The sequence below is a fragment of the Erythrolamprus reginae genome, chromosome 1, assembly GCF_031021105.1.
Source record: "Erythrolamprus reginae isolate rEryReg1 chromosome 1, rEryReg1.hap1, whole genome shotgun sequence".
NCBI lineage: Eukaryota > Metazoa > Chordata > Lepidosauria > Squamata > Dipsadidae > Erythrolamprus > Erythrolamprus reginae.
Window position 1 is genome coordinate 63,816,898 of NC_091950.1, and position 27,442 is coordinate 63,844,339.

Sequence of the window (27,442 nt, forward strand, 5' to 3'; positions counted from 1 at the left end):
CAGAACAGATGTTATAAGTTGTCACAATGTTTATTTATAAAAATGTCTTGGTAGTATTTAATCTAGTGTTGTTTTGCATCATCCAGTCACTGACTCATTTAACTGCTTAATATTTTGACACATGGAGCTGATTAAATTCATATATCACATTAATCTATAATTTGGTTGTTTTACTTTGTCTTATTCATATATATATATATATATATATATATATATATATATATATATATATATATATATATATATACAGTGATCCCCCGATCATTGCGAGGGTTCCGTTCCAGGACCCCTAGCAATGATCGGGTTTTCGCGAAGTAGCGCTGCGGAAGTAAAAACACCATCTGCGCATGCGCAGATGGTGTTTTTACTCCCGCAGCGCTAGCGAGGAGCCGAAGATTGGGGTTCCTGTTTTAAAACGTTGCCGCCAGCATGGGCGGCTTGCCAGCACCCCCCCGGACCCCCAACCCGGGTTTGGGGGGCTGCTAGGAAGCTGCCCATGCCGGCGGCGACGTTTTAAAACAGCCACGCGGCTTTCCAATGAGTCCCGAAGACAAACGTCAAACTTCCGCGTTTGTCTTCGGGACTCATTGGAAAGCGGCTTCCTAGCAGCCCCCCAAACCCGGGTTGGGGGTCCGGGGGGGTGCTGGCAAGCCGCCCATGCCGGCGGCGACGTTTTAAAACAGCCGCGCGGCTTTCCAATGAGTGAGTGTGTGTGTGTGTGTGTGTGTGTGTATATATATAGACACACACAAACACACACACATATATATTATATAAATAGCATTCTACTTGGGGAGTAGAATATCATTGATATAAATATGTCTTGTAGCAATGTAAATGTGAGGATTAAGTTGTGATGAAAAACAAAAATTTGATTTATCTTTATTAAAATATTTATAGATGGCCTTAAGTTGTAAGACTCTCAAGATGATATAAAGAACATTTTAAAACATTTTTATAATAACAACTTTAAAAACAGAACCAAAATCTCTAATGAAATTAAAGTAGATAACAGTTCTTAAAAGACCAAAGGAGCAGAACAGAAATTATTCTTCCTTCTAGCAGAAATTGAGCAATGGAAAGGCTAATCTACCATCTCAATGTACATTAAAAAGTTGGATTTGCACGTGGCTTTTCCATCGTGATAAAGTTATGAAATGAAGATCTTAAAAGGCTGTTTCCAAAGCATAAAAATCACTGTTGGCAGCGTATGAAGAATTTAGCTGTTGAATGTAATGAGAAGAATTTTTAATTCATTCGGTAAAAAGAGATCTGATCACAGTTAGTCCAACTTAACTCCTGCAGGACAATGAGAGCTTATCTTTGGAACTTTGGAAAGTTTTAAATACATCTCAGGTTGTTACCAAGTAATGCTTGCTCAGCGTATCTTCTGAAATGTTCAGGTATTCAGGATCGTGTAAGTATTCTGAATTGCAAAGCATGTTATAATTGTACCTTTTTGACAGCCTACAGATATAAGTTGTATTACTTCTGCATCAGATCCAAGTTATAATATATTAATGAACAATCCATTTTCAGCCTATGCTTCTCCAGTTTGTACAGTACCAGCATATTATAGGATAAAGGAATCTCTTCTCTAAAATTTGTTGGTTTGATTCGATTTGTACATATTTATTAGATTTACAGAAAACCTTTGGGCGCAAATAGCTATTATTTGTGATGTGTGCTATAGATTCTCACATCATCAAATCTTATGTTGGTCTGCGAAAATCTCATTGCTTTAGCATCTGGGAATGTCTGCTGACTGTCTGACACAACCACAAAGAGTAACCATTCCTCTTCTAAAATGTTATTTTTACTTTTGCCCTACAACTTTCCCACTGTAGTCTCTGATCAAGAAATTGAAGCCATGGGTGGCCTAACCACTTGTTACGTACCAATTAGTGGCAGTGACCAAGGTGTCAAATTATGCACAGGAATTAAAATATTGAAGGCAAACTAGTAGCAAGGGATCTATTTTGTGGATAGTAGGATTGCTTAACATTTGATTCTGTAATTTCTAGGGTGGATTTAAAATTTTAAAAAGGAACAGCTGAAGCACATGTGATTTATTTAGACTAACTTCTGCTTAAACAAGAGATTGTTGTAGCAGTGTTTTGTACTGACTATTATTTACTTGCTTTTTATTGTATAATAAAATAGGAAAAGTGCTGAAAATGTTTTTCTTTGATCGTTGAGCAGAGATTGTCTTTCTCAATATTTGTCAATTTATTTTTGCACTCAATTTTTAAATCGAATTTTGTATGGCTGGTGTACGACTTGACCTGCTTTTTGAGTGAATATATAGAAACACTATCCATGGTTAATGGTTAGTAAGGATTATTTCTCAGCTGAGTTTTTTATGATTTTCCAGTATCTAAGCAAAGAGAGGAAGATTATTATTTATATTGGGGGAAATTGCCAATGTACTTGGAAAGCTGTAATTCTACTTTATAAAGAATGAAAAAATATACAGCAAAGATGCTGCCATTCAGCGTTTACTTTCTGAGTAAATACCTTGACCCAAAATGGAGAAAATAAAAAAATATCAACTCAGAACTCAGTTTTACATTATAGACTATCCTCCTTAAATATCTTAAGTGAAATACCACATAGGTCTGCAGTGAATTTATTCTCTGATTATAGTATTTACATTTACTGTAATGTGGCTGTGGAAAATATTTGTCCAGCATTGGGGCCAAGGATTTTGAATATATTCTCATTACAAGATCTTTTTAGGGACATTATCCATCAGTTTGGTGAGGATGGAAAATTTAATCATGCAACCATTCTCTTAATGAGGAGGCCTCCCTCTACATGTAAAATTACATGTAAAATTGCATGTAAAATTACATGTAAAATTGCATGTAAAATTACATATTTTAATATTCACTTGTGTCAAGGCTCAGTATAACATATTTTTTTTATTTATAGATGTATATGTACATCCAGGAATATCAACAACAATTTATTAAACTTACATGCTGCCTGGCTATCAATGTACACGTATGCATGCACATGCATGCATGCACACACACACAATAAATGTGCACATATTTACTGTGGGTTTGATTTTCACATTTTCCTCTGTGTTCATAATTTGTTTTCTATTTTAATCTTCTCATTGTTCCTATCACCAATTTCCTTCCACAAATGACTGTATGACTGTAACATTGTTACTTGTATCCTTACAATTTATATTGACTGGTTCTTAATATGATTTGATTGCTTATTTTTACCCAGACTATCATTAAATGTTGTTCCTTATGATTCTTGACAAACTTATCTTTTCTTTTATGTACACTGAGAACATGGGCACCAAGACAAATTCCTTGTGTGTCCAGTTTGTTTGTTTGTTTATTATTTAATTCAACTTGTATGCTGCCCAACTTCCGAGGGACTCTGGGCGGCTCACAACCAGAAAATAAATATACAGTATAAAATTAGGACAGCAAAATCAATTTAAAAACAATTTAAAACCAATAATAAGAAAAACCATACATATAATTTATGGCCGGATCTCGATGGTACACCATCCAATCAATGGCCCCAAGCCTGCCGGAAAAGCCAGGTCTTTATGGCTTTCCGGAAGGCCAGTAAGTGGGGGCAGTCCAGATCTCAGGAAGTAGCTGGTTTCAGAGAGCTGGAGCCACCACAGAGAATGCTCTTCCCCGTGGCCCTGCCAGCTGACACTGTTTGGCTGACAGGACCCGGGGAAGACCAACCCTGTGGGCACTTATCAGTCACTGGGAGCTATGTGGTAGAACGTGGTCTTGAAGATAGTGTGGCCCTAAGCCATGTAGGGCTTTAAAGGTAATGACCAACGCCTTGAATTGTGTCCAGAGACTAATTGGGAGCTAGTGCAGCTTGCAGAGAGTTGGTGTAATGTGGGTGTAACTAGGTGCACCCAAAGCAGCTCGCATGGCTGCATTCTGGACCATTCCGAACACTCTTCAAGGGTAGCCCCATGTAGAGTGTGTTGCAATAATCTAACCGTGAGGTGATAAGGGCATGAGTGACTGTGAGAAGAGCCTCTTGATCCAATATGGTCTCAATTGGTGCACTAGGTGAACCTGTGCAAAGGTCCCCCTAACTACAGCTGTCAGATGTTGGTCCAGTCTCAGTTGAGAGTATAGGAGGACACCCAAATTGCGAACCCATTCTGAGGGGGGTAATTTTTCCCCATCCAGAACCAAGGATGGATTCAGAAACATCTTCCTTATCTTTTATTTGTAAACCTGTAAATTCAGACAATCCAGATTTGCAACCTAATAAGCATTTATTGTATTTTTAAAAATGTCACAGTCCTTTAACAAAATTCATTAGCAGATTAGCTGGGGGGGTTTTCATTTCCGATCAAACGAAAAATACATATTTTTCTTTAAACTGCAAATCCATCCACTTATATGATTTCTGAACAAATGGGGACTAAAGGAAGACATGGGCTTGAATGGGGGAAATGCAGTATGTTAGTACCTTGAGCATAGAGTTCTGGATGCTACGTGCTTCTTTTTGTGGCAGTTGCAACTGAGATAGAGAAAAGTTCTGATTAATTGATTGACTTCAATTAAAAAACTATTGCTTAAAGGACATTTCACATGTTAGAAGCCAATAGTCTTTCAAGAACCAGTTCTGCAAAAAACAGGGAAAATAAATTAAAATATCTAAATCCCCAATTCAATTTCACCTCTTTAACTGCCTGAAGAATTCAAATCCATGACTAAAAGTGGCACTACGTTTTTATCCATGAACGTGCGAGTAAATTAAAATTATAACTCAGGAAGCAAATTGATATAATTGTGTCACATATGAAACAAAATTTTTAGGGGGAAAATTGACGATTTTATTACTGTTTATAGAAAGAGATTGAGAAGAAAACTCCCAACTAAAACTGGGTGTTAGTTTATACTGGCTTGTAAATTGTTAGGACATCACAGTGGTATAAAAGGAAGAACAAGATGTGTCACTTGTTATTACTGTCTAATGCTCAGCAAATAAGTGCAGTATTATGCATATAACCTACAAATATGAATACATTTATTTATAAATGGCACAAGTGTCACTGATTTGATATTATTCTATTAGTATTTTTGTGTTGTTCTCCTGAGATTGTGTGGTTGCATTCTCAAAAATGCTTTTAGTTTATGAGTAAGTGAATCAGTATCATTATTAGGTCATAAGGCATACTCTTAGCCTCATCCTAAAATGTTTTATTTTTTTTAAATACAGATCTACTGGAAAAGAATATCAGGAAGGAAGAAGAAATATGTACACTTCAGGTATTTTCATTAATTGGACTGTACTTAGTGGTGGGATTCAAATAACTACTGGTTCTCTGCCTGAATGACTGGCTGGGTGGGCGTTGCTTGATGGGCAGGCATGGCCAAGGGGCATGACAGCGCTCAGCCTCCTCAGTCAAAATGGGTAGTGGGGTTTAATTACAAAATGGGGGGTTTGCTTTATAACATCCAGATCCGGTGAGCAAGGAATGCGATCTACACAGAAAATACATTTTTTTTTGGTTATGAAGAAATATCCGCAAAGTCAGATGTACACCAAATGTCGATTTTTAGTTACACATCCTTACAGCAAACAGCAAATTTTGAAGCTCTAGGTAAAGAGGATTCATTTTAGGATGAGTAACCACACTTTGCATGTTGGAGATTCCTAAAGGAATGCTAGGAAACTCTGTATTTTAAAGAACATTTGAGGGAGGGGTCCAGAATAGCCTTTCTCTACCTGAGGCTATAGAGACCTAGCACCAATCAAAACACTGTTTGTGAAGCAACTGATTAACACTGACAGAATAAAGCACTAGTATATGAAAATAAGAGGAAACTCCACTCCCTTCCAGTACTGATGATATTACCCACTTTGGTAATGAAACATCTTCAAGAAAAACATCAAGCTCAGAGAGAGCACCAAGGACTCCACAGTTCAATCCCTGAGCTATAAATATTCTCTTCTATCGAGAAGCACTTTTTGGTTAGAGGGACTCAGCAACCGCCTTTATTTATTTTATTTATTTATTTATTCATTCATTTATTTATTTGTCCATTACACAAATACATAGGAAGAAAAATAGACATGTGGTAATATATATAAGGGTAAAAGTGAACTTAGAGGAGAGGATATATGAAAGGAAGAGAATATATATGATAGGTGAAAGAAAGGAAAGACAATTGGACAGGGGACGAAAGGCACACCAGTGCACTTATGTATGCCCCTTACTGGCCTCTTAGGAACCTGGAGAGGTCAATTGTGGAGAGTCTAAGGGAGAAATGTTGGGGGTTAGGGGATTTCATTCTAAATTTAGATATGATTTTTGTAAATAAGGAATGTAGAATTATAATGGCTCAGTATTTGATTGTACATACATCAAAAAAATATACAAAGCTAAGGGATAAACAAATAAAAAACAGATTTGAAAAAAGAAAAGGTTCAGGAAGGAAAAAGAGTGAAAGTGTAAAAAAGAGGAAAAGAAGGAAAACCAAAAAAAGAAATACTTCCAACTTTCTTTTGTACAGACATAAGTAAAAAATATATCAAACTGTAAGATTACTCTAAGATTAACATTTCTCTACATTAGTTCCATAACCCCATACCTAATCATCAAAGCACAGATCAATTTTTAATTCCAGTTTCTCACAAAAAATCCAGTTCATATCGTTTTAATCACTATTTGTTAAAGAAACCACTATTGATTTATTTAATTGCACCAAACTCTAAATACAACAGGAATGGAAAATCCTAAATTCTAGTGTAGACCCATGTTTCTCAACATTGGCAATTTTAAGGTGCATTCAACTCTCAGAATTCCCCAGGCAGCATGAAGTTCGCCCATCTTAAACTTGCCAATACTGCAAAACGCTAATATACAGATAGGAATTTTTCCATTTCTCTTTCACTACTTATAAACATCATAATGCAAAACCAGAGCCAGGGTGGCGCAGCAGGTAGAGTGCTGTACTGCAGGCCACTGAAGCTTACTGTAGATCTGAAGGTCAGCGGTTCAAATCTCATCACTGGCTCAAGGTTGACTCAGCCTTCCATCCTTCCGAGGTGGGTAAAATGAGGACCCAGATATTGGGGGCAATATGCTGGCTCTGTTAAAAAGTGCTATTGCTAGCATGTTGTAAGCCGCCCTGAGTCTAAGGAGAAGGGCGGCATAAAAATCGAATAAATGAATGAATGAATGAATGAATGAATGAATGAATGAATGAATGAATAAATAAATAAATAAATAAAACCTCACTTCCATCCCATCCCAAAGCAAAGATAATGCAAAATCCTCATTTCCCTCCCATTCCAGAGCAACCACCATTCCCTCACTAACCTGCTTTCCAGTTCTGTTCTCCCGTGTGCAGGCCAACAAAAGAAGACCATGTGACAACCAGTTTTTAAAAGGTTCAGTCACACCTTCCAACTTCTCTTGTGAAGTGGGCTATAGTATTCTTTTGTGTGAACACTGATGCAAAGAATGAGTTAAGCAGCTCTGCTTTCTCTCTATTGCTTGCAACTTCCTTGCCATCTTCTCTTTTTAGTGGACCGACTGTTTCCTTTACTTTTTTTTCTTGTTATTTATATATTGAAAGAAACATTATTATCTTTATCTTTATTATTATAAATAATAATATTATAATAATAAAGATATTATCTTTAAACTGACACTTTTAAAAACCAAGAGATTAAATATCCCATTTCAATTCGATTTTCTTAAGCTGTCTTTTTCCTTTCACTTCATATGATCGGTCTCCTAGATAATTTATTATACTCGAAATTATTTTCTGAATCTCTTCCAAGCTATTAACAGACCGCTTACCCAGAACTATTTCCAGGCTTCCCTCTGAGGTCTTATGAACACTGGATACAGCCACTATAATTACTTCCCAAATTTTGGAAGCTGCAGTGGTGTTTAGCTGTCTCCATTCCACACAGTCATAATGATATTCTTTTTAACCTCTAAGTCAGATGGACTGATTGACTGACTGACTGAATGAATGAATAAATCAACGAATGAACCAAGGTCACTCAAACTGTAAGGATATATAATGTATACTTTTATTTTGTTATGTATTGAGCATGCATTTATTTAGATTATACAAGATTATATGTAGTAAATATAAGAGCAAATGTGCTCATTTCAGGTGTTGGTAGTATAGTATTGAATCTTACAACTTTAACACAGGAGTTGTTCCAAGAAAATTATATTGTATGTAGCTCTGGTTTGAACAGTACAGTCCTTGGTGCTTGGTTGCTTGGTTGCTTACAGATGTTTTATTACCCAACTACCTAAGATCATCAATGCTAGTGAATGTGGGGTTTGCTCCCTATTTATTTACAGTAGCTTGCTGGTCCAGAGTTAGTGGCGGTGTGGTTTTCTCCTTGGTAATTCAAGCAAACAACTGTCTTTATGTAGTCCAAGCAAACAACCAAGATTAGACAGCACCAAGGACTCCACAGGGCTTGTAGAATGTGTTTTTTATTGTTTAAGGATGGTGGACTTCGGTCTTGCAGGAATTTATGTTGTTAAAAGATTGAGGTCTGGCATTAATGTTCAGATGCAGAATAATGGTAGAAGGGGATAAATCTACTCTTAACAGTCATCCGTAAGATATGAGAAGAGAAACTAAGATCTTTATTCAATAACTTCAAGAATCGCTATCTATTTTTTTTTCCTTTTCCTGTTATACTTTCTTTACATTTTATAACATGCTTTTTAAAGAAGAAAATCCCAAGAGCAAAGTCTATTTCCTTCACTGTTTGTAAGTAATTGTCAGCTCTGTGAAGTAGACCAAATCAGGAAACAGGCATCACAAGAACTATTGTAACTCTACTTTATTGATAAATGATATAATACCAGAATCTTGAAACCTTTACAGAGTTTTCTTCTCCCACTTATATCAAAGAGAATCAAGGTGGAACATTCTAGAGTTCCTTTCGCTTTTCTCCCATTCAGAACTAGGATGACATTTACAGCTAGCTAGCTGTTTGTTTGTTTGTTTGTTTGTTTGTTTGTTTGTTTATTTATTTATTTATTTATTTATTTATTTATTTATTTATTTATTTATTTATATGCTGCCCACTCCAACAGGACTCAATAATTGCAATACTAAAACTTATAAATAATAAAACAACAATGATATAAATTACATTTAAAAAAAAAAGAAATCACATACAAACAGTCATTCCTAATTCCAGTCCTGCCGGAAAAGCCAGGTCTTAACGGCTTTCCGGAAGACCAATAGGATGGAGATAGTACTGCTCTCTGGAGGCAGTTGGTTCCAAAGGGTCAGAGCCACCACAGGGAAGGGGTTTCCCTGCAGCCCCGCCAGCTGACATTCTTTGGTGGATGGGACCTGGAGAAAGCCGACCCTGTGGGCCCTTACTGGTTGCAGTGAGGTATGAGGAAGGAGTCGGTGCTGTAAATAGCCTAGCCATGAGCCATGTAGGGCTTTAAAAGTGATAACCAACACCATAGTTCCCTCTAAGCTGAGCAGTGAGCAATCGCTCACTTAAAAATCATCAACTCAGAGTTTTCCAAACCTGCCCAGAAGCCGAGAGGGAAAGAGTGAGAGGGAAGGAGAGAGAGAGGAAGAGAGGAAGAGAGCGAAACAGATAGAAAAAAGAGAGGAAGGAAAAGAGAAAGAAAAAGAATGGGAGTAAGGAAGAGAGAAAGAAAATCAAAATCTAGTTTGAAACTAGCTCAACTATTTAAGTGGCATTTTGATATTGATAGAGTTGCCCTGTTATGAGCTCACTGTTATAGACACACAGTACAGTATTTTATTTTGAAATTCTCTGAGGCAAAACAGGGTGGGTTTTTTATTTATTTGTTTCTTTGTTTGTTTATTATTTCTGTGCCGCCCAGTCCCGAAGGGACTGCCGCTCAGACACTATACTTTACCGCCCCCCCCCAAAAAAAAAAATTAGAGGGAACACTGACCAACACCTTGAATTGCATCCGGAGACCAACTGGTAACCAATGCAGCTCGTGTAAAGTTGGAGTGATGCGGGTGTGCCTTGGTACATCCGTTATTGCACGTGCTGCTGCATTTTGCATTAGCTAAAGTCTCGGAATGATCTTTGAGGCTACCTACATGCTTTCCCACACAAATGAGTTTAAAATCCATACTTCCCTGTTGAAGTGTGGGACGCAAAAAACTTAATAAAATATAGCCACCACTATAAATGGTAACAATGGGGAAGGCAAACCCCATTTCCTTGTTAATGCAATATGAAATAAAGTGCATCTCTGACATAGTAACAATATTTAGGATAGATAAAACCGCTAAATGTTGTTAGTGCAATTCACCGTGAAAAGGATTCACAGCAGCAGAGTCTAGTTGGAATATTTGGTCCTCAATGCCAAGAAAAAAAAATTAAATTTGAACCAAGTGCCAAGGAGAAAACTTTTTCGGTTCAAGCCTAGAGATTTTTGAAGATAAATATCCATTATTTATAATTTGAAGCCCACAAACTATACAAGTTGGGAAAAGGTATTCCCTGAAAAGAAAAGTCTTACATTGTCTAAGTTGAGTGAATAATGAGTCTTTTAATATCTACTTTCACTGATTCTAGGCAAGATAAAATGAGTTTTGCCCTTTAAGGCTAGTGTTCACCATGCCACCAAAGGGTAAGTAGAGTTATTCAGCCAATTAGGATAGCAGTTCTCAATTTACTACAGTGTAAGATCTCAGGAGAATAAAAGAACTTGAACTTATAAAAGCACACAGTTTTTATTTAAGTTTCAGTGATCATTAAGTTTTATGACTTTGCTTTCTTAGAACTGAGCAACTGAATTTTAGGCTCAAATTTATAGCAAAATAAAACCTTCAAATAGGATGCTCAGAGAATAATTTATACACCTGTGAAAATATAACAACTTACTTGGTTTGTGATCACCATCTAAAACAAAAACAGATTTCCAATGGCACTGCTGTTCATTGAGATAATAAGGGTAGTGTTGCTATGAATAAAAGTAGAACATTGCGCCCCAAAATTAAAATATTTTGGTGCTCTTAAGTGTCATTCCCTAGTGGAATACAGGAGGCAAATGAGTCACAAAGCCAAGAGAGCAGCTCAATCACTTAAGATTTAAAATCATACTCAGAGAGAGACAAATTTGAAGTTGTTTTTTTTTTGCTGAAAACCTATATTTTATATAAAGACTGCATAAAAGTAAAATTTGAACATCTCCAATTAAGCAGTCAAAGAGCTAATGTCGGGATGGTTCTTCTCAGAAACAGTCTGATGATACTATAACCACATTCACTTCTGTTAAAACCCTCCTTTTTCAGATATATATGAAAGGCCGTATCACATATTCAACTATTGTATTTTTGGGCCAGATGTAGACAGTTTAGAGTAGCCTTACTCTGTTAAGTGACCTCAAGATGTTATATTGGCTTTGGCACTGCCCTGAATTTCCAGATAAAGTCTGTGCTGTCTGGGATTTCCAACTAAAGTCTGAAAAATGCAGTTCCCACACAAATGAATGGCACCACACAGAGGAAATATGACTCAAGTAATGTCTTATATTGAATACTGTGCTCTTTGTTGCTAGTATTGTGAAAGAGAAACCTAGAAAAAAATATTATATCATTGTTTTAAGCTGTTTTTATATATTCTTACTCTATGATTTTTCAATTATGATTGAAGTTGCATATAAGCAAGAATAAACAAATACGGTAAATGTACAGGGGAAATGATTTGTCCAAGCTCTTTTTCCTCCTAAAAATGTTAAAAATGGATTACAAAAATTGGAGATTACAACATATTTCTATGTTTTTTTAAAGGAGACGATGAAAAAGCAGTTGATTAATTTGTGGAAATGTTTATACCAAGAAATAGGTGATTGAGTAGAAACAAGCAGAGAACAAAGCAGCACAGAAACTGCTTTGGTTGCACTGATGGATGATCTCTGGCAGGCCTGGAATACGGGTCTTTCCTCTGACCTGGTGCTCCTTGACCTCTCAGTAGCTTTTGATACCATTGACCATGGTATCCTGTGCCGACTGGAGGGGTTGGGAGTGCGCAGCACCATTCTGTGGTTGTTCTCTTACCTCTCTGGTCGGACACAGTCAGTGTTGGCAGGGGGTCAGAGGTCGACCCCTAGGTCTCTCCTTTGTGGGGTTCCTCAGGGGTCGGTCCTCTCCCCCCTGCTGTTTGATATCTACATGTTTGATATCTACATGAAACCGCTGGGTGAGATCATCCGACGACACGGGTAACTTATCAGTACGCAGATGACACCCAGCTGTACATCTCTACCTTGTGTCAGTTCAGTGAAGCAGTGGAGGTGATGTGCTGGTGTCTGGAGGCTATTAGGTTATGAATGGGTGTTAACAGACTCCCAAGGACGTGTCCACCTGTCCATCCATAACTTGGGGAGTGGGGACTTTTGACCCCCTCAGAGATGGTCTGTCACTTGGGAGTCCTTGACCCGCAGCTGACTTTAGAACACCATCTTTCAGCTGTGGCAAGGGGGTCGTTTGCAGAAGTTCACCTGCTGCACCAGTTGCAGCCCTATCTGGACAGGGAGTATCTTCTCACAGTCACTCATGCCCTCATCATCTCAGGGATCACCTACATGGGTCTATCTAAAGAACGTTTGGATACTACAGTTGGTACAAAATGCAGCCGTGCAAAGAATAATGGGCCTTCCTCGGCATATGCAAATCTCGCCATCATTCCGCAAGCTGCAATGGTTGCCAGTTGTTAGCCGGATGCAATTTAAAGTGTTGGTTATGACCTATAAAGCCCCACATGGCTTAGGACCAGGTTACTTACGGGACTGTATTCTGCCTCATGTTTCCCAGTGGCCGGTCAGATCCCACAGAGTTGGCCTTCTCCAGATCCCGTCAGCTAAGCAATGCTGGCTGGCGGGGCCTAGGGGAAGAGCCTTCTATGGAATCAGCTGCCTCCAGAGATCCCCACCCTCCTGGCCTTTCGTAAGGCTCTAAAAACTTACTCCTGTTGGCAGGCTTGGGGCCGTTGAGCCTTACATCTTGCTCTGGTCATAGATGTGATTGTGTGATGGTTGTTAAATGAATGTTTTTTATACTATTGGGGTTTTAACTATTAGTTTTAATGTTAGGTTGGGTTTCACTCATTATATTGTATTGTATTTTACTCCTTTGTTGTAAGCTGCCATGAGTCTGCAGAGAAGGGCAGCATAGAAATTCAAATAAATAAATAAATTCAATCAATACATTTGTAATCTTTAACTGAAAGAAAAGTACTTTTCATTTTTATACTGGATATCAAAATATATTCTTATAAGAAAATCAGGTTATATATGACATTTTTTATAAATTACTTTTTACTTTACCTACAAGATTATTTTTGAATGGCAAAACATGATTAAGAAAAGACACACTGTATGTATTTCAAATTTCTCAAGAAATTTTATTTGTCCTCCTAAAGGTTTAACAATCCCCCTAGGAGTATTTTTTAAACAGCTCTAAACAGTATGAATTATGCTTAATGTTCTAGGTGTGGATGAAACCTAGAGAGAGTTATGCCTTTTTAAAAAAATATTTTTTTGAAAAGCAACACATTCCTGTCAAATAGTATTGAAGTTATCTGTGATAGCATAGAAAGAGACCAGCAGAGGGTGCTTTAATTCTCTTCTGGATCCCACAATTTTTGTCTGTTATATTTTTTAGGAAAAAGAGTGACATGGATTACTTGGGATGACCAACTGATTGTTTTAAAAAGCCATTTTTCTTTTGGACATGTTATTGTCAACCAACATGAAATTTTGAGGGAGAGAAGGAGAAAAAATATCTTATTTTCCTTTATTTAGAAATATTGTTGGTATGACATAATTTATATAAGTACAAATGTTCTTCCCCAACATTACAATTAGGTCCAAGCAAAAGTTAGCTTCAACTTCAATCAAATTCAGCTCAGACTTTCTGTTAATTTTTTAGCCTAAGCTGATTCGGCTTGTGACATTGCAAGAGAATCTTCCAAGAACGCGTTGTTCTGCATCATTTTAAAAAATGGCAACGTACAGTAAATGTTTTGCAGTATTTTGTTGCTTCTTCTTTCTAATGGTGTATTTCCCATTTGGAAAGTGGCGTAAGCCTAGAGGAATCTATAGAGGGTGTAGAAAACTACATCCTTTTAAGGAACAATTGAAGAAACTAGATCTGCTTTACTTTGAAAAGAGAAAAAACAAGGAGTGGTGACTTGGTAACAAAATAATTTAGAATGTCATACAAAGAAGGTCATTTTCTGTACAGTATGTTTTGGAATACGGAATAATTGTCCTAGATTGTTTACTTAAATTCTGTGGCTTTAAGGAATCATAAAACTAGCTTGATAGAGAAGGAAGTTGGTGGGCTCTCATTTGCTGGATGTGTTCAAGCAGACTGGACAGCATTTAGTTGGGTCATTTAATTTCAATTTCTATACATTGGAAGCCTAAAATATCTTTTCCAGTTCTGAAATTATACAAATATATATTTTTGTTTCTGTCCAGTTAGTTATAGAAAGAGTTAGGATGCTTGACATTTATTTATTTAATTTCAATTTTTTTATGCTGTCCTCCTCCTTAGACTCAGGACGGCTTACAACATGTTAGCAATAGCACTTTTTAACAGAGCCAGCATATTGCCCCACAATCCGGGTCCTCATTTTACCCACTTCGGAAGGATGGAAGGCTGAGTCAACCTTGAGATTTGAACCTGCAGATCTAGCAGTAAGCTTTAGTGGCCTGCAGGACTGCACTCTCCCCACTGGCCACCTCGGCTCATTTGCTGAAAGTTTCATTCAGGAATAAATGTGGTTGGTAGGGAGAGGAACTGATTATGTCCCATTGCTTTCTCCCACTTTGTTTGTTTGTTTTTTCAAGTAAATATTGGTGGTATACAAAGATATAACAATATTTATATACATAATACAAGTAAAAGAGAAACATTAGGGCAGGGGACAGAAGGCACTCTGGTGCACTTATGCACGCCCCTTACTGACCTCTTAGAAATCAGGAGAGGTCAACAGTGGATAGTCTAAGAGTAAAATTTTGGGGGATTAGGTGATGATACTATAGAGTCTCATAGTGAGCTCCATGCATCAACTACTCAGTTATTAAAGTGATATTTCTGCAGTTGAGTTTAGAGTGGTTTACTTTAAGTTTGTATGACAATCATTAAGTGTTGTGCCACATGATTCTTGACAAATGTATCTTTTTTTCTTTTATGTACACTGAGAGCATATGCATCAAGACAAATTCCTTGTGTATCCAATCACACTTGGCCAATAAAATTCTATTCTATTCTAACTGTTGTGTGCTCGTGTGTTGTTGTGGTTGAAGCTGAAGTAGTCATTGACAGGAAGGACATTGTAGCAGATTATTTTATGGGCTATGCTTAGGTCGTGTTTAAGGCGATGTACGTTCTAGGCTTTCTAAACCGAGAATTGTAAATCTAGTTGCATAGGGTATTCTGTTGCGAGTGGAGGAGTGAAGGGCTCTTCAAGTAAAGTATCTCTGGATATTTTCTAGAGTGTTTATGTCTGAAATGCAGTGTGGGTTCCAGATGGATGAGCTGTATTCAAGGATAGGTCTGGCAAAAGTTTTGTATGCTCTGGTTAGAAGTGTAAGATTACTGGAGCAGAAGAATAAATAGAATAGAATAGAATAGAATAGACACACAAGCAATTTGTCTTGGTGCATATGCTCTCAGTGTACATAAAAGAAAATATAGATTTGTCAAGAATCATGTGGTACAACACTTAATGATTGTCATAGAGGTCAAATAAGCAGTGAAGGAACAATCAATATTAATAAAAATCTTAGGATACAAGCAACAAGTTATAGTCATACAGTTCTAAGTGGGAGGAAAAGAGTCTTTGCTCTGAGTCTTTGGAGAGGGGCGGCATACAAATCCAATTAATAATAATAATAATAATAATAATAATAATAATAATAATAAAGAGTGACAGGAATGATGAGAAAAAAGCTAGTAAAAATAAAAGTGCAGACTTAGTAAAAAGTTTGACAGTGTTGAGGGAATTATTTGTTTACTAGAGTGATGGCGTTTGGGAAAAAACTGTTCTTGTGTCTAGTTGTCTTGGTGTGCAGTGTAGAAGCTACGTAGGATTGGGTTAACAACTCTTGAAGCCTTTTTGGTGATGTTGTTGCAGTGGGCTTTGGCACTTAGGTCATTCTTCTACAGAGTAAGGGTTGTCTGTAAGGTCTTGTTTATTCAGCTTGTATTTGATGTTCTGATTCTTTTTGCTAATGTGTAGGACAGAGCATCTTTTGGTTGAGATTTGGAGTTTCCAGATGTTTGACGATTCAGACACAAACTCGAGGTCTTTTTGGAAAGTAGCTATGTTATCTGTGATGTTGAAAAGTTTTACTCTGCTGCAGTGTGTGTGTGTGTGTGTGTGTGTTTAATGAAAATTATGTTTTTACCCATATATTGAAAACATGAACACCGACACATATGTACACCCATTGAGAACTGTCTAATACTTATGACTAAAATTTCTGTTGCTAAGTAAGACATTTTACAACCTTTCTTGCCACAGTTGTTAAGTGAATCACTCAAATTGTTAAGTTAGTAACTTAAAGTGAATTTGGCATCCCCATTGGCTTTGCTTGTCAGAAGTTCGCAAAAGGTGATTACATGATCCCAGGACACTACAACAGTCATAAATCTGAGTCAGTTGCCAAGCATCTGAATTTTAATTGTGTGACCATGGGGATGCAACAATGGCCTTAAGTGTCAAAACTGGTCATAGGTCACTTTTTTAAGTGCAGGTGTAACTTCAAAAAGTCACAAATCTAATGGTTTATATGTTGAGGACTACTTGTATTCAGATTGCACTGGTAAATTATCTTCATATATTTTTTCAGAGTCCAGAAAATATCATTTGATAGAATATAACCCAGCATTATCTCAGATAGAATAGAATAGAATAGAATATAATTTTTATTGGCCAAGTGTGATTGGACACACAAGGAATATGTCAATGAATTCTCTGTGGAGACATTAGCAATATGGAAGCAGAGACATGTTTTACCTCAATTTAATATTGAATCACACAGACCTAACATCATTGGGTCATTTAATCATTCTGAATGTATTCAAACATTTTAAGGCTAACACTTTTCTTATTAGATAATTGGATAATTATAAGAGGTAAAATCAATATTTATTTCTTTATTTATTTTTCATTCATTCATTCATTTATTCATTCATTCATTCATTTGACTTGTATACCGCTCAATCCCGAAGGACTCAGGGTGGCTTACAAGAACAAAGTAGATACAAAACAATGAAAAGAAGTCAAATTTAAAATCTAAAAGACTATAAAACCCTAATTAAAAGCTCATAAATCAACCAAATACCACAACATGCGTACTAATCATTCATACAATTTGGCCATGATAGTTGTTAATTCATGCCCCCCCCAGGACCTCTGTAAGTAGTGTATCTTTGTCCAGTATATCTTTGTACTAATGTAGTATATCTTCTTAGTATATTTAATGTAGGACAGTTTTATAGGTTTATTTATTAATATGTTATTTTGAGGAAATGCTGTTGAGCTCTTCCATGAATTTGTGTAGGTGGATAAGATCCATGTGGGTCATAAAATGTCCGAAATTTTCATATGAATCGTACTGGCATCCATGTTCATTCATACACTCAGAAATTGTATAGTTTTTCCTAAGCATTGTCCAAACCTTGTTCATTTAGCCAATTCTTCTTCTTCTTTTATTCACTAATCAAAATCATATACCACTGTAGGGAGGATCCAGGTTAAGGACGTTGGGGGGAGGGAGAAGCCTGAAATAGTCCAATAGTGCTTGAGCTTGCTTTTTAGTATAAATTTGTATTGAACATTTTACAAAAATCATGAAAACTAACAATAAACTAATAAAAAGGCAGAAAGAAAGCAACAGCAAAAGTACAAAATAAAGAGGAAGCAGCTTCCAAAGTCCTTTGCAGGAAATATAAGTACAATTATATAGTAATCATGATTACAAAGGAAAGTTTAATTTTCAATTCTATCTTTTATTTGGAATTTTTTTGGGGAAGGATTTTTTGCTTCTGCGCATGCGTAGAAGCCACTGCACTTATGGCGCCATTTTGTTTTTGCCCTTTTTTTGCTTGTTTTTTTTGGCACTGTGCATATACACATGCTCAATGCACACGCAGCACCGAGGAAGTGAACTGGTGGCAAGGTAAGTTCAAGCCCACCCTTGGGGACAACTGTCATTTTTACCTTCTGCTAATTGGTTCCATTTTTCATTTGTTAAAAACAATTTGTCTCACTATGTTTTATTACATAGTAATTGGAACTTTTAGCACTGTGCCTTCAACAATATATTTGCATGGAAAGATTCGGTTTAAACAACTTGTCCATGGCTTGCTGGCTTTACCTTTTTCTAACCAAAGAAATATGGGTATTTCCCTAAAGATAAATTTTGAGTGCTTTAATAAGCAATTAGCTTTTTCTCAAAACAAAAAACACAAACAAACCCTGCCTCCCGAGAATATTTGGAAATTCTATGTCTTTCATGCCTAGCTTGCATACCTTAAACATCAACAGGATCTAGAAGAGATCAAAATACCACAGTACCTCAGATCTATGCATATTGAACTGAGCTCAATATAAATGCACTGATTTCCCCCCAGCTATTTAAATAATATAAGGACTTGGGGAAATAATCTCTTCTATCTCATGATAAAAGCTAGAATATAAAATATGTAGTTAGCAAATACCACCTGTTCTGCCTAAAAAATCATCAGTCCAAAATTAAGATGTGTATTTTGCATAGCTATTAACTATACAGTGATACCTCGTCTTACAAACGCCTCGTCATACAGAGTTTTCGAGATACAAACCTGCGGTTTAAGATTTTTTTTGCCTCTTCTTACAAACTATTTTCACCTTACAAACCCACCGCCACCGCTGGGATGCCCCCCCTCCGGACTTCCGTTGCCACCGAAGCACCCGTTTTTGCGCTGCTGGGATTCCCCCGAGGCTTCCCTCCATGGGAAACCCCACCTCCGGACTTCCGTGTTTTTGTGATGCTGCAGGGGAATCCCAGCAGGGGAATCCCAGCAGCGCAAAAATGGGCACTTCGCTGGCAACGGAAGTCTGGAGGTGGGGTTTCCCAGCGAGGGGAGCCTCAGGGAAATCCCAGCAGTGCTAAAACAGGCACTTCGGCTGGCAAAAGGGGTGAATTTTGGGCTTGCACGCATTAATCGCTTTTCCATTGATTCCTATGGGAAACATTGTTTCGTCTTACAAACTTTTCACCTTAAGAACCTCGTCCCGGAACCAATTAAGTTTGTAAGACAAGGTATCACTGTACATCTTTTCCTTCAATATCCTTCAGTGTCATCCTAAAGGCCTTCAAATTGGCTTATCTTTATAGATGGTAATGCCATGTATTTCAACAATTTGCACCAAATTCTCTGGCAGTAATACTGTTTTTTGTCTTTGGACCTATTGGCTATCATGATCATATAAGTAACTATCCAATATAAAGCTTTCATGAAAAAAATGATTTGGGCTCTATGCAAGCTTCTTCTTGAGTAGAATAACGTAAGCCAATTCTTTAAATAAGGGTATTATGAACCTGTAGCAGAAGATTATATAGGAAACAAAGAAACATAATTCTTAAAATGTCTGTCTCAGATATATAGAAGTGGTAATTAACTTAAAATGTTGAATAGAAATACTTTAATATACAGTGCATGAAACCAATAATTTCCACTAAGGAAAACATTTTGTATTTCTATCCCATTGTTGCTCTGAAAGAAGGACCGGATTATTCTAATTGTATCATACTGCATTCAAATACCATATTTAATATTATAATTAATACTATGACTAATAAAACAAAACAAATACAAATGCAATAATATAATGTAATAATAAAAAACAGCAATGCTATGTGGGCATATCCTGTACTGAGATTTGAATGGTGTACTATTAATCCATGGAACAACTTGCCTCCAGAAGTTGTGAATGGTCCATCATTGGGAGATTTTAAGAAGTTGGGTAACCATTAGTCTGAAGTGGTTTCCTGCCTAAGCAGGTGGTTGTAGTAGAAGACCTCCAAAGCCCCTTCTAACTTTGTTATTCTATTACTACATTTATGTCTTTGATTGATCTTGATCACCATCTTACTATACTTTCTCATTGCTTTCTTTCAATACAGGAGCGAATATCAGCATTTGAAACAGTAAGTTATATTCTCATCAATAAATTTTAAGTAAGATTTTCTTCTTTTTGTTAAAAGATAATATATGTGGGATATTAAAATAGTTATCTAAAACTGCCTATGGAGATTCTCAGTCATGCAGATCACAGTTTTACAAACTGTGGTCACAGTTTTACAAACTGTGAATCAATTTCTAAAAGGTAGAGTTATTGCTAATTGTTTGTGTATACTTGAGTGCGCACATGCATGCATGCCTTCAGGTTACTGTTGTTCCTAATGGTCATTGCCTGGAGTAGTCCCTGAAATTTTCTTGACATTATTTTAGAAGTCGTTTGCCATTGCCTGCTTTTTAGAGAAAGGGACCACCCAGAGGTCACCTGACTGGTTTTAATGTCTAAGGCAAGACTAAAATTCATGGTCTTCTGGTTTCTAGCATTGTGCCTTAAACATTACACCAGATTATCTCTTGCCAGTTAGCTGTGATAAACCAAACAATACGTACAAAAGAACAGGACATCCACATGAAATCACTTAATATGGAACTATGTTGGTGAAATCATCCATACTTTAAAGGTCAATTAAAAATGTAATCTGTTTATACTTGAAAATGATGAGTGTGTTTTGTTTTTAATATTCTTAGCAATTATATATATATTGCCTTTGGGAAATTGAAATTGTTGATCTAAGTAATTATACTGATTGGGATATGAAAAACTTTATTTGGACATCCATTTTGGAGTTTGGCAATAGCAAATTACATTTTCCCTTCAAGACAGAGGTTCTTGTGTTCTTGCAGAAACAAGCGTGTGTACAATCTTGTTGTTACTTGCTATTCAGACTCTTGTATGAGACCAATTAGGTATTGCTCATCCTTGTCTTCTCGAACAATGAATAAGGTATATGGACACATGTTTCATTTATAATGATAGCCTTATATTAAGCATTAAAAATATAGAATTATTGGCAGGTTTATTGCTACAGTGCAGAGAAGACTGATTGAAATGGATCCAGTAAATAATAAATTTAATTCATAAAATCTTGAAACTAAGATGCAGCCATATCTTGCATTTCAAAGTTATTTAGAATAAATGGAGCTTGGAAGGAGAAAAAGCCTCTTTTCCCAAATGGAGCTAGGTGGAGCGGAGGGTCTTGCATGCCCAAACAGTGCTGAGATGGAATCTCCAGAGATCTGGGCCACAGAAAGCTGGTCAATGGCTTGCGTGCATGCAGAGATGGCTACGCATGCCACTTGTGGCATGTGTGCCATAGGTTTGCCATCACGGTCCTAGGGCCTGAAAAGGATATCCCGGCTGGGGGGTAGGAGGGAGCAACTGCCAGCCAATTAGACTGGCATGGGACTGGCAGAGTCTTTCTCTTTCCTGCAGGCTTTGCTGCTGGGTAGTTGCAGGGAAAGCTGCTCTGTAGGAAGATAGAGTGAATGGCTGCTGGGGAAAGCCCAACAGTGAGGATATAAAACAGAGATGGGTTCAGACCTGTTTGGACCAGTTCTCCCGAACCAGTAGCGATCCGCTGGTGGTGTCACGATGATGTCACCAAACTGGAACTGATTTGACATGGAGGAAAGCATGCATCGGGGTACCCCAAGATTCTGTCTTGGGCCCAGTGCTCTTCAATATCTTCATAAATGACAAGGGGATAGAAGGGAAACTCATCAAAATTTCAAATACACCAAGCCGGCAGAAATAGCCAACACTCTAGAAGATAGGCTGAAGATACAAAAGGATTTTGACAGAACTCTGGGCACTATCTAACAAAAAGAATTTCAGTGAGAAAAGTAAGATTTTAAAGTTGGGCAAGAAAAACCAAATACACAGGTATAGAGCCACCGGTATCTGGCTCAATACAAGTAACTGCAAGGGAATTTGGAAGTCCTAATGGACAACCACACTTCAAAAGAGACATTAAAACTCTGGAGAAGGTGTAAAAAAGAGCAACCAAGATGATTAAGGGATTGGAAACCAACACTTACGAAGAGAGACTGAGGGAACTGGGCATGGATAGCCTCTAGAAAAGGAGGGCCAGAGCGGACATGATAGCAGTCTACGAATATACGAGGGGATGTCACAGAGAGGAGGGGATCACTTTATTCTTCAGGGCACCAGAGGGCCAGATGAGGAACAATGGTTGGAAGCTGACCAAGGAGAGATTCAACATGGAGATAAGGAGGAACTTCCTGACGGTCAGAGCGATCAACCAGTGGAACAACCTACCAGCAGATGTTGTGAACTCCAACACTCTGGACATTTTTAAGAGAAGATTGAACTGCCACTTGACTGGTGTACTATAGGGTTCCTGCTTCGGCAGGGGGTTGAACTCGATGGCCTTCATGTTCCCTTTCAACTCTAACAATAAATAAATAAACCACTTAAATAGGAGCCAGCAGTATGAGCCTCTACAGTCCTAAGCTGCATTAACAGAAGGATATAATCAAGATCATGTGAAGTGCCACTTTAAAATATCTTGATAAGATCACACTTGAAATACAGTGATCCCTCTATTATCGCGAGGGTTCCGTTCCAAGACCCCTCGCGATAATCGATTTTTCGCGATGTAGGGTTGCGGAAGTAAAAACACCATCTGCGCATGCGCGCCCTTTTTTTCTATGGCCGTGCATGCGTATATGGTGGAGTTTGCGTTCCCTGCCGCCCACGCAAAGGGGAAACCCCGATTCGTCTCCTCGCTGCTGCTGCGCTACCGAGCAGATCAGCTGCTGGGCGGCCGAAGGAACCTTCCCTGGGTCTTCCCGGCCGCCCACGCAAAGGGGAAACCCCGGCTCCTCGCTGATGCCCGCCGCTCGCCCGCCCGCCAGCAAGAGGGGGAAGATCCAGGGAAGGTTCCTTCGGCCGCCCAGCAGCTGATCTGCTCGGCGCAGCAGCAGCGAGCAGACGAAGATCGGGGTTTCCCAGCCGCCCACGCAAAGGGGAAACCCCAGCTCCTCGCTGATGCGCCCGCCCGCCGCCCACCGCACGCCAGCAAGAGGGGGAGAGATAGAGAAAGAGAGAGAAGGAAAGAAAGAGATGAGAGAGGGAGGAAGAAGCAAGATAGAGAAAGAGAGAGAGAAAGAAAGATGAGAAAGGAAGGAGGAGAGTGACGTCATCGGGTGGAAAAATCGCGATATAGCGTTTCGCGAAGATCGAGATCGTGAAACTCGAGGGATCACTGTATTCCATCCACTTTTGGTCGCCACATTATAAAAAAAGATGCAGAGACTCTAGAAAGAGTGTAGAAAAGAGCAACAAAGATGATTAAGGAACTGAGGTTGAAGCATATGAAGAACGGTTATAGGAATTGGATATGTCTAGTTTAATGAAAAGAAGGATTGTGGTGACATGATAGCAATGCTCCAGTATTTGAGGGGCAGCCACAAAGAAGAGGGGCCGACTCAACCTATTCTACAAGGCACCTGAAGACATGACAAAAACATTGGATGGAAACTAATCAAGGAGAGATACAACCTGGAAATAAGAAATTTCCTGACAGAAAACTTAATCATTGGAACTTCTCCTTTCAGAAATTGTCGCTGCTCTATCATTGGAAATTTTTAAGAAGAGTTTGGAAAATCATTTGTTTCAAATAATATAGTGTCTCCTGCCTGAGCAGTGATGAGGAACCTTTTTTCCCTCGGGTGCCGAAGCATGTGCACACACACTATTGCGCCTGTATGAGTGCCCACACCCATAATTCAGTGCCTGGAGAGGGTGAAAATTGCATCCTCTGCCCCCCAGCCCCCAGAGGCCTTTTGTAGGCCAGAAACAGTCCATTTCCCAACTTCCAGTGGGCCAGAGGCTTCCCTGGAGCCTGGGGAGGGCAAAAATGCCATCCCCCCCATCCCACGGAGGCCCTCCAGAAGCCGAAAACGCCCTCCCAAAGCCTCCATGTGAGCTGAAAATCAGCTGGCCTGTGTGCACATTCATGCTAGAACTGAGCTAAGGCAACAGCTCGCGTGCCAGCAGATATGGCTCCGCGTGCCACCTGTGGCACCCCTGCCATAGGTTCGCCATCACTGGACCAGAAGATCTCCAATGTCCTTTCTAATTTTGTTCATAATTTTTTGAAGGAAATTTTGCTGGGTTTTTTTTATTCTGCTTCATATTGACACTTCATATTAACACTTCTTAACATTTTAAATGAATTATTTTGAACCTGATCATGCAGTCATGTTATATTTGATGTATAATCACAGTTATTTTGAAAGATCTTTCTTGGTTTGTCTTTAACATTACAGCTGCTAGCCAAGTTATAAGTAATCTCTGTTACTGTCATTGTAAATTATGGTCATGCTTCTTTATCTTTTGGTTTACACCTAAAGGATTACTAAGCTTCACCCCAAGACTTTTCAAATTTTTAAAAAGTGCCCATGGTCTACAAAAGTGAGTTGTTATTCTTCATCATCATTTCTGCATATTACACATGGATTATGCACTTCTGCTAAAGCCCATTGGGAGCTTTCTATAGGCGAGAAATTTGAGGTAACAAATACACCTCAACTGCGCATGTTCCCAGCTAATATACCTACACTATTCTCAGTTCCTTGTCAGCTACTACAGCAAATTTTCCATATTTTCTATTTAGGGTAACATAATATTAATACATTTATTTTCCGTAGTCTCTGTAATAGATAAAAAACAAGCTATAGTCAGATTGGAGGAATTATTGGTGCGACAAGATCTAGACATTGAACATAAAGGTTTCCTCACCTTATCTAAGTGCTTGTTTGTAAATGTGTTTGCCATTTCAAATTACTGCTTGTTGATGGTCACTTGCTCTACTTGCTGTTTGGACAAGAAGAGCAAAATTGATTTTCAAAGCTATTGCCAGACAAGCACAAATTGATTTTCCTATGTGTAGGTGCTTCTTTGAAAATAAAAATATCTCCGGGACCGCCTTCTGCCGCACGAATCCTAGCGACTGGTTAGGTCCCACAGAGTTGGCCTTCTCCGGGTCCCGTCGACTAAGCAATGTTGTTTGGCGGGACCCAGGAGAAGAGCCTTCTCTGTGGCGGCCCTGACTCTCTGGAACCAGCTCCCCCCAGATATCAGGGTTGCCCCCACCCTCCTTGCCTTTCGCAAGCTCCTTAAAACCCACCTCTGTCGTCAGGCATGGGGGAATTGAAATTTCCCTTCCCCCTAGGCTTATAGAATTTATACATGATATGCTTGTATGTATGAGTGGTTCTTTAAATTGGGTTTTTTTAGATTGTCTTTTAATATTAGATTTGTTTACATTGTCTTTTTATATTGTTGTTAGCCGCCCCGAGTCTTTGGAGAGGGGCGGCATACAAATCTAATAAATAATAATAATAATAATAATAATAATAATAATAATAATAAGCCCTGAACTGAACTAGACCCCCTAATTTCTTAGCAAAGGCCTTCAGTCTCAATATACCTTAGATGTTCTCCATTGTGACCTAGCCATCTTTGTTTCAGTAGTGATGCAATGTCTTGTAGAAGCTTTGCCAAACTAATCCTACTGTCCTTTCCTAACCTTCAAAAAGATTAATTTGCTTGTCTTCGGATGTTCTGTATAGTTTAATAATTCCTTTTTGGGCCCAACAAAGTGCCAAAGCAGGAAGAAAACCTTCCTCTCAACTGAACTTTGAATGAAAGACGTGAACTTCTAATTGAAACTATCACGACCAATAACTCTCAGGTAATCTCTGTGAACTGTATAGCAGAAGCCACAATATTGCGATACTGGCACTCCTGCCACTACAGTTCTAAGAATGATAGACTGATAAGGGTTGCATCATTCATGTGAAAGATGCAGCTACAGGTTCAGCATAATATATGGGAACTGACAATCCATACTGATTTAAAAGCAACCCTATGAACAATCCAAGGACTCTCAGAGTTGTGATCTTCTGTAGTTCTTATTCTTCTATGGCTCAAATCTTCAATTAATATTGTACGGTGATGAGCATCAGTACCATTTCTCTGGGTTTTCATTATGAACTAGGCTGGGAATAGTCCCTTACCAGTTAAAGGGAAGTAGAGAGACTGAGCCCATATTAATGACTGTTGCATGTGTTATGATACAGTACATAACACAGGATTCTTATTAACATCCTTCTCTCTTTTTGCCTCAATGTATCTTTATCCTTTGAGGAACTGTTTTTATACCATCTTCAAGATCAGTTTACATCATACTCCTTTGTATCCCTTTAAAGTCTGTTATAAATTTTCTTGCTCCTTCTGGCTTCTTTTACCTAGCTCTGGAGTTCCAATTTGCTATATAATACTGGCATCACTATAACCCCACAGGCTGATACCAGAATGGTTATTAACATAGACATGCAATCAGTCCATAAGTTTTGAAATCAGAAGAACCTGCTTCTGAGAATCCTTTGATGTTTTTTTCTTTTTCTTTGGAGGTCAAGTAGGTTTACTTCCCACAAAACTCACGTAAAGCAGCTGCCTCATATGCCTGCTTCATATTCTTGGTCTACAGTCTCATTTTCTCATTGATAAAACTTTCAGTTTCTTCAGTCAGAAACCTGAACTCCAGTATTAATTCCTACTTAGATTCATGGGAAATTGGCAAGGGATTCATTGAAGAAGCCAGAGTATGATACCCATGACTTTGTACAGATTTCAAGAACACAATAAGCATTTAGCACTAAATTAATAAGGTGAAAGAAAATTGTCATGCACAGTTCCATATAGTTGCATAGGATAAGTAGAGAGCAAAGTGCTGACAGATGTAATGAGATAGCATTCCTATTCAGTATATGTCTTTCTGTTTCCTATTATAAAGTACTAAGCATGCCACAGTTATTCCATTTCTTTTGACTACTGTGGCAGGTAGTCAGTGCCAGTACTTAAGTGCTATCCTTCAGGGTAGGCATTCTGGTAATTTGTCTCCTCCCCCTCCCCGGCATGGATGGGTACAACTTGCAAGTACGTTATATCTCTTCCAGTCCCTTATTGTTCTAAATTGTGTTCACAACTTGAATTGGAATGGCACTCTACCTTTTACCATTTCTTTAATCCATTATCATCATCATTGAGACATATTGCAATAAATAGGGAAACATGATAGATAGCTCCTTTCTGGAGATGTGGATTGCTGTGAATCTAAAGTAGGTTTGGCATATATCATATCAATTGTATATCTTCTTATATGTCCTCCATATCTAAAATCTAGAAGAGATACATTATTTTTATGATTTGGTCTTATCTTCTTTCAAGGAGCATTTGTGAATTCCGTTTTAGTTCTAATATATTT

At 38.1% G+C, this 27,442-nt stretch overlaps 1 protein-coding gene across 1 annotated transcript in view; it reads left to right on the forward strand.

Annotated features, from left to right (window-relative positions):
- CEP128 (centrosomal protein 128) overlaps positions 1–27,442 on the forward strand; it is a 199,143-nt gene that overhangs the window by 155,941 nt on the left and 15,760 nt on the right. Inside the window, exons 19-20 of the mRNA XM_070753955.1 lie at positions 5,230–5,279; positions 20,192–20,215. Of these exons, the coding sequence (XP_070610056.1) occupies positions 5,230–5,279; positions 20,192–20,215 (74 nt within the window). The remainder of the gene's footprint in view (positions 1–5,229; positions 5,280–20,191; positions 20,216–27,442) is intronic.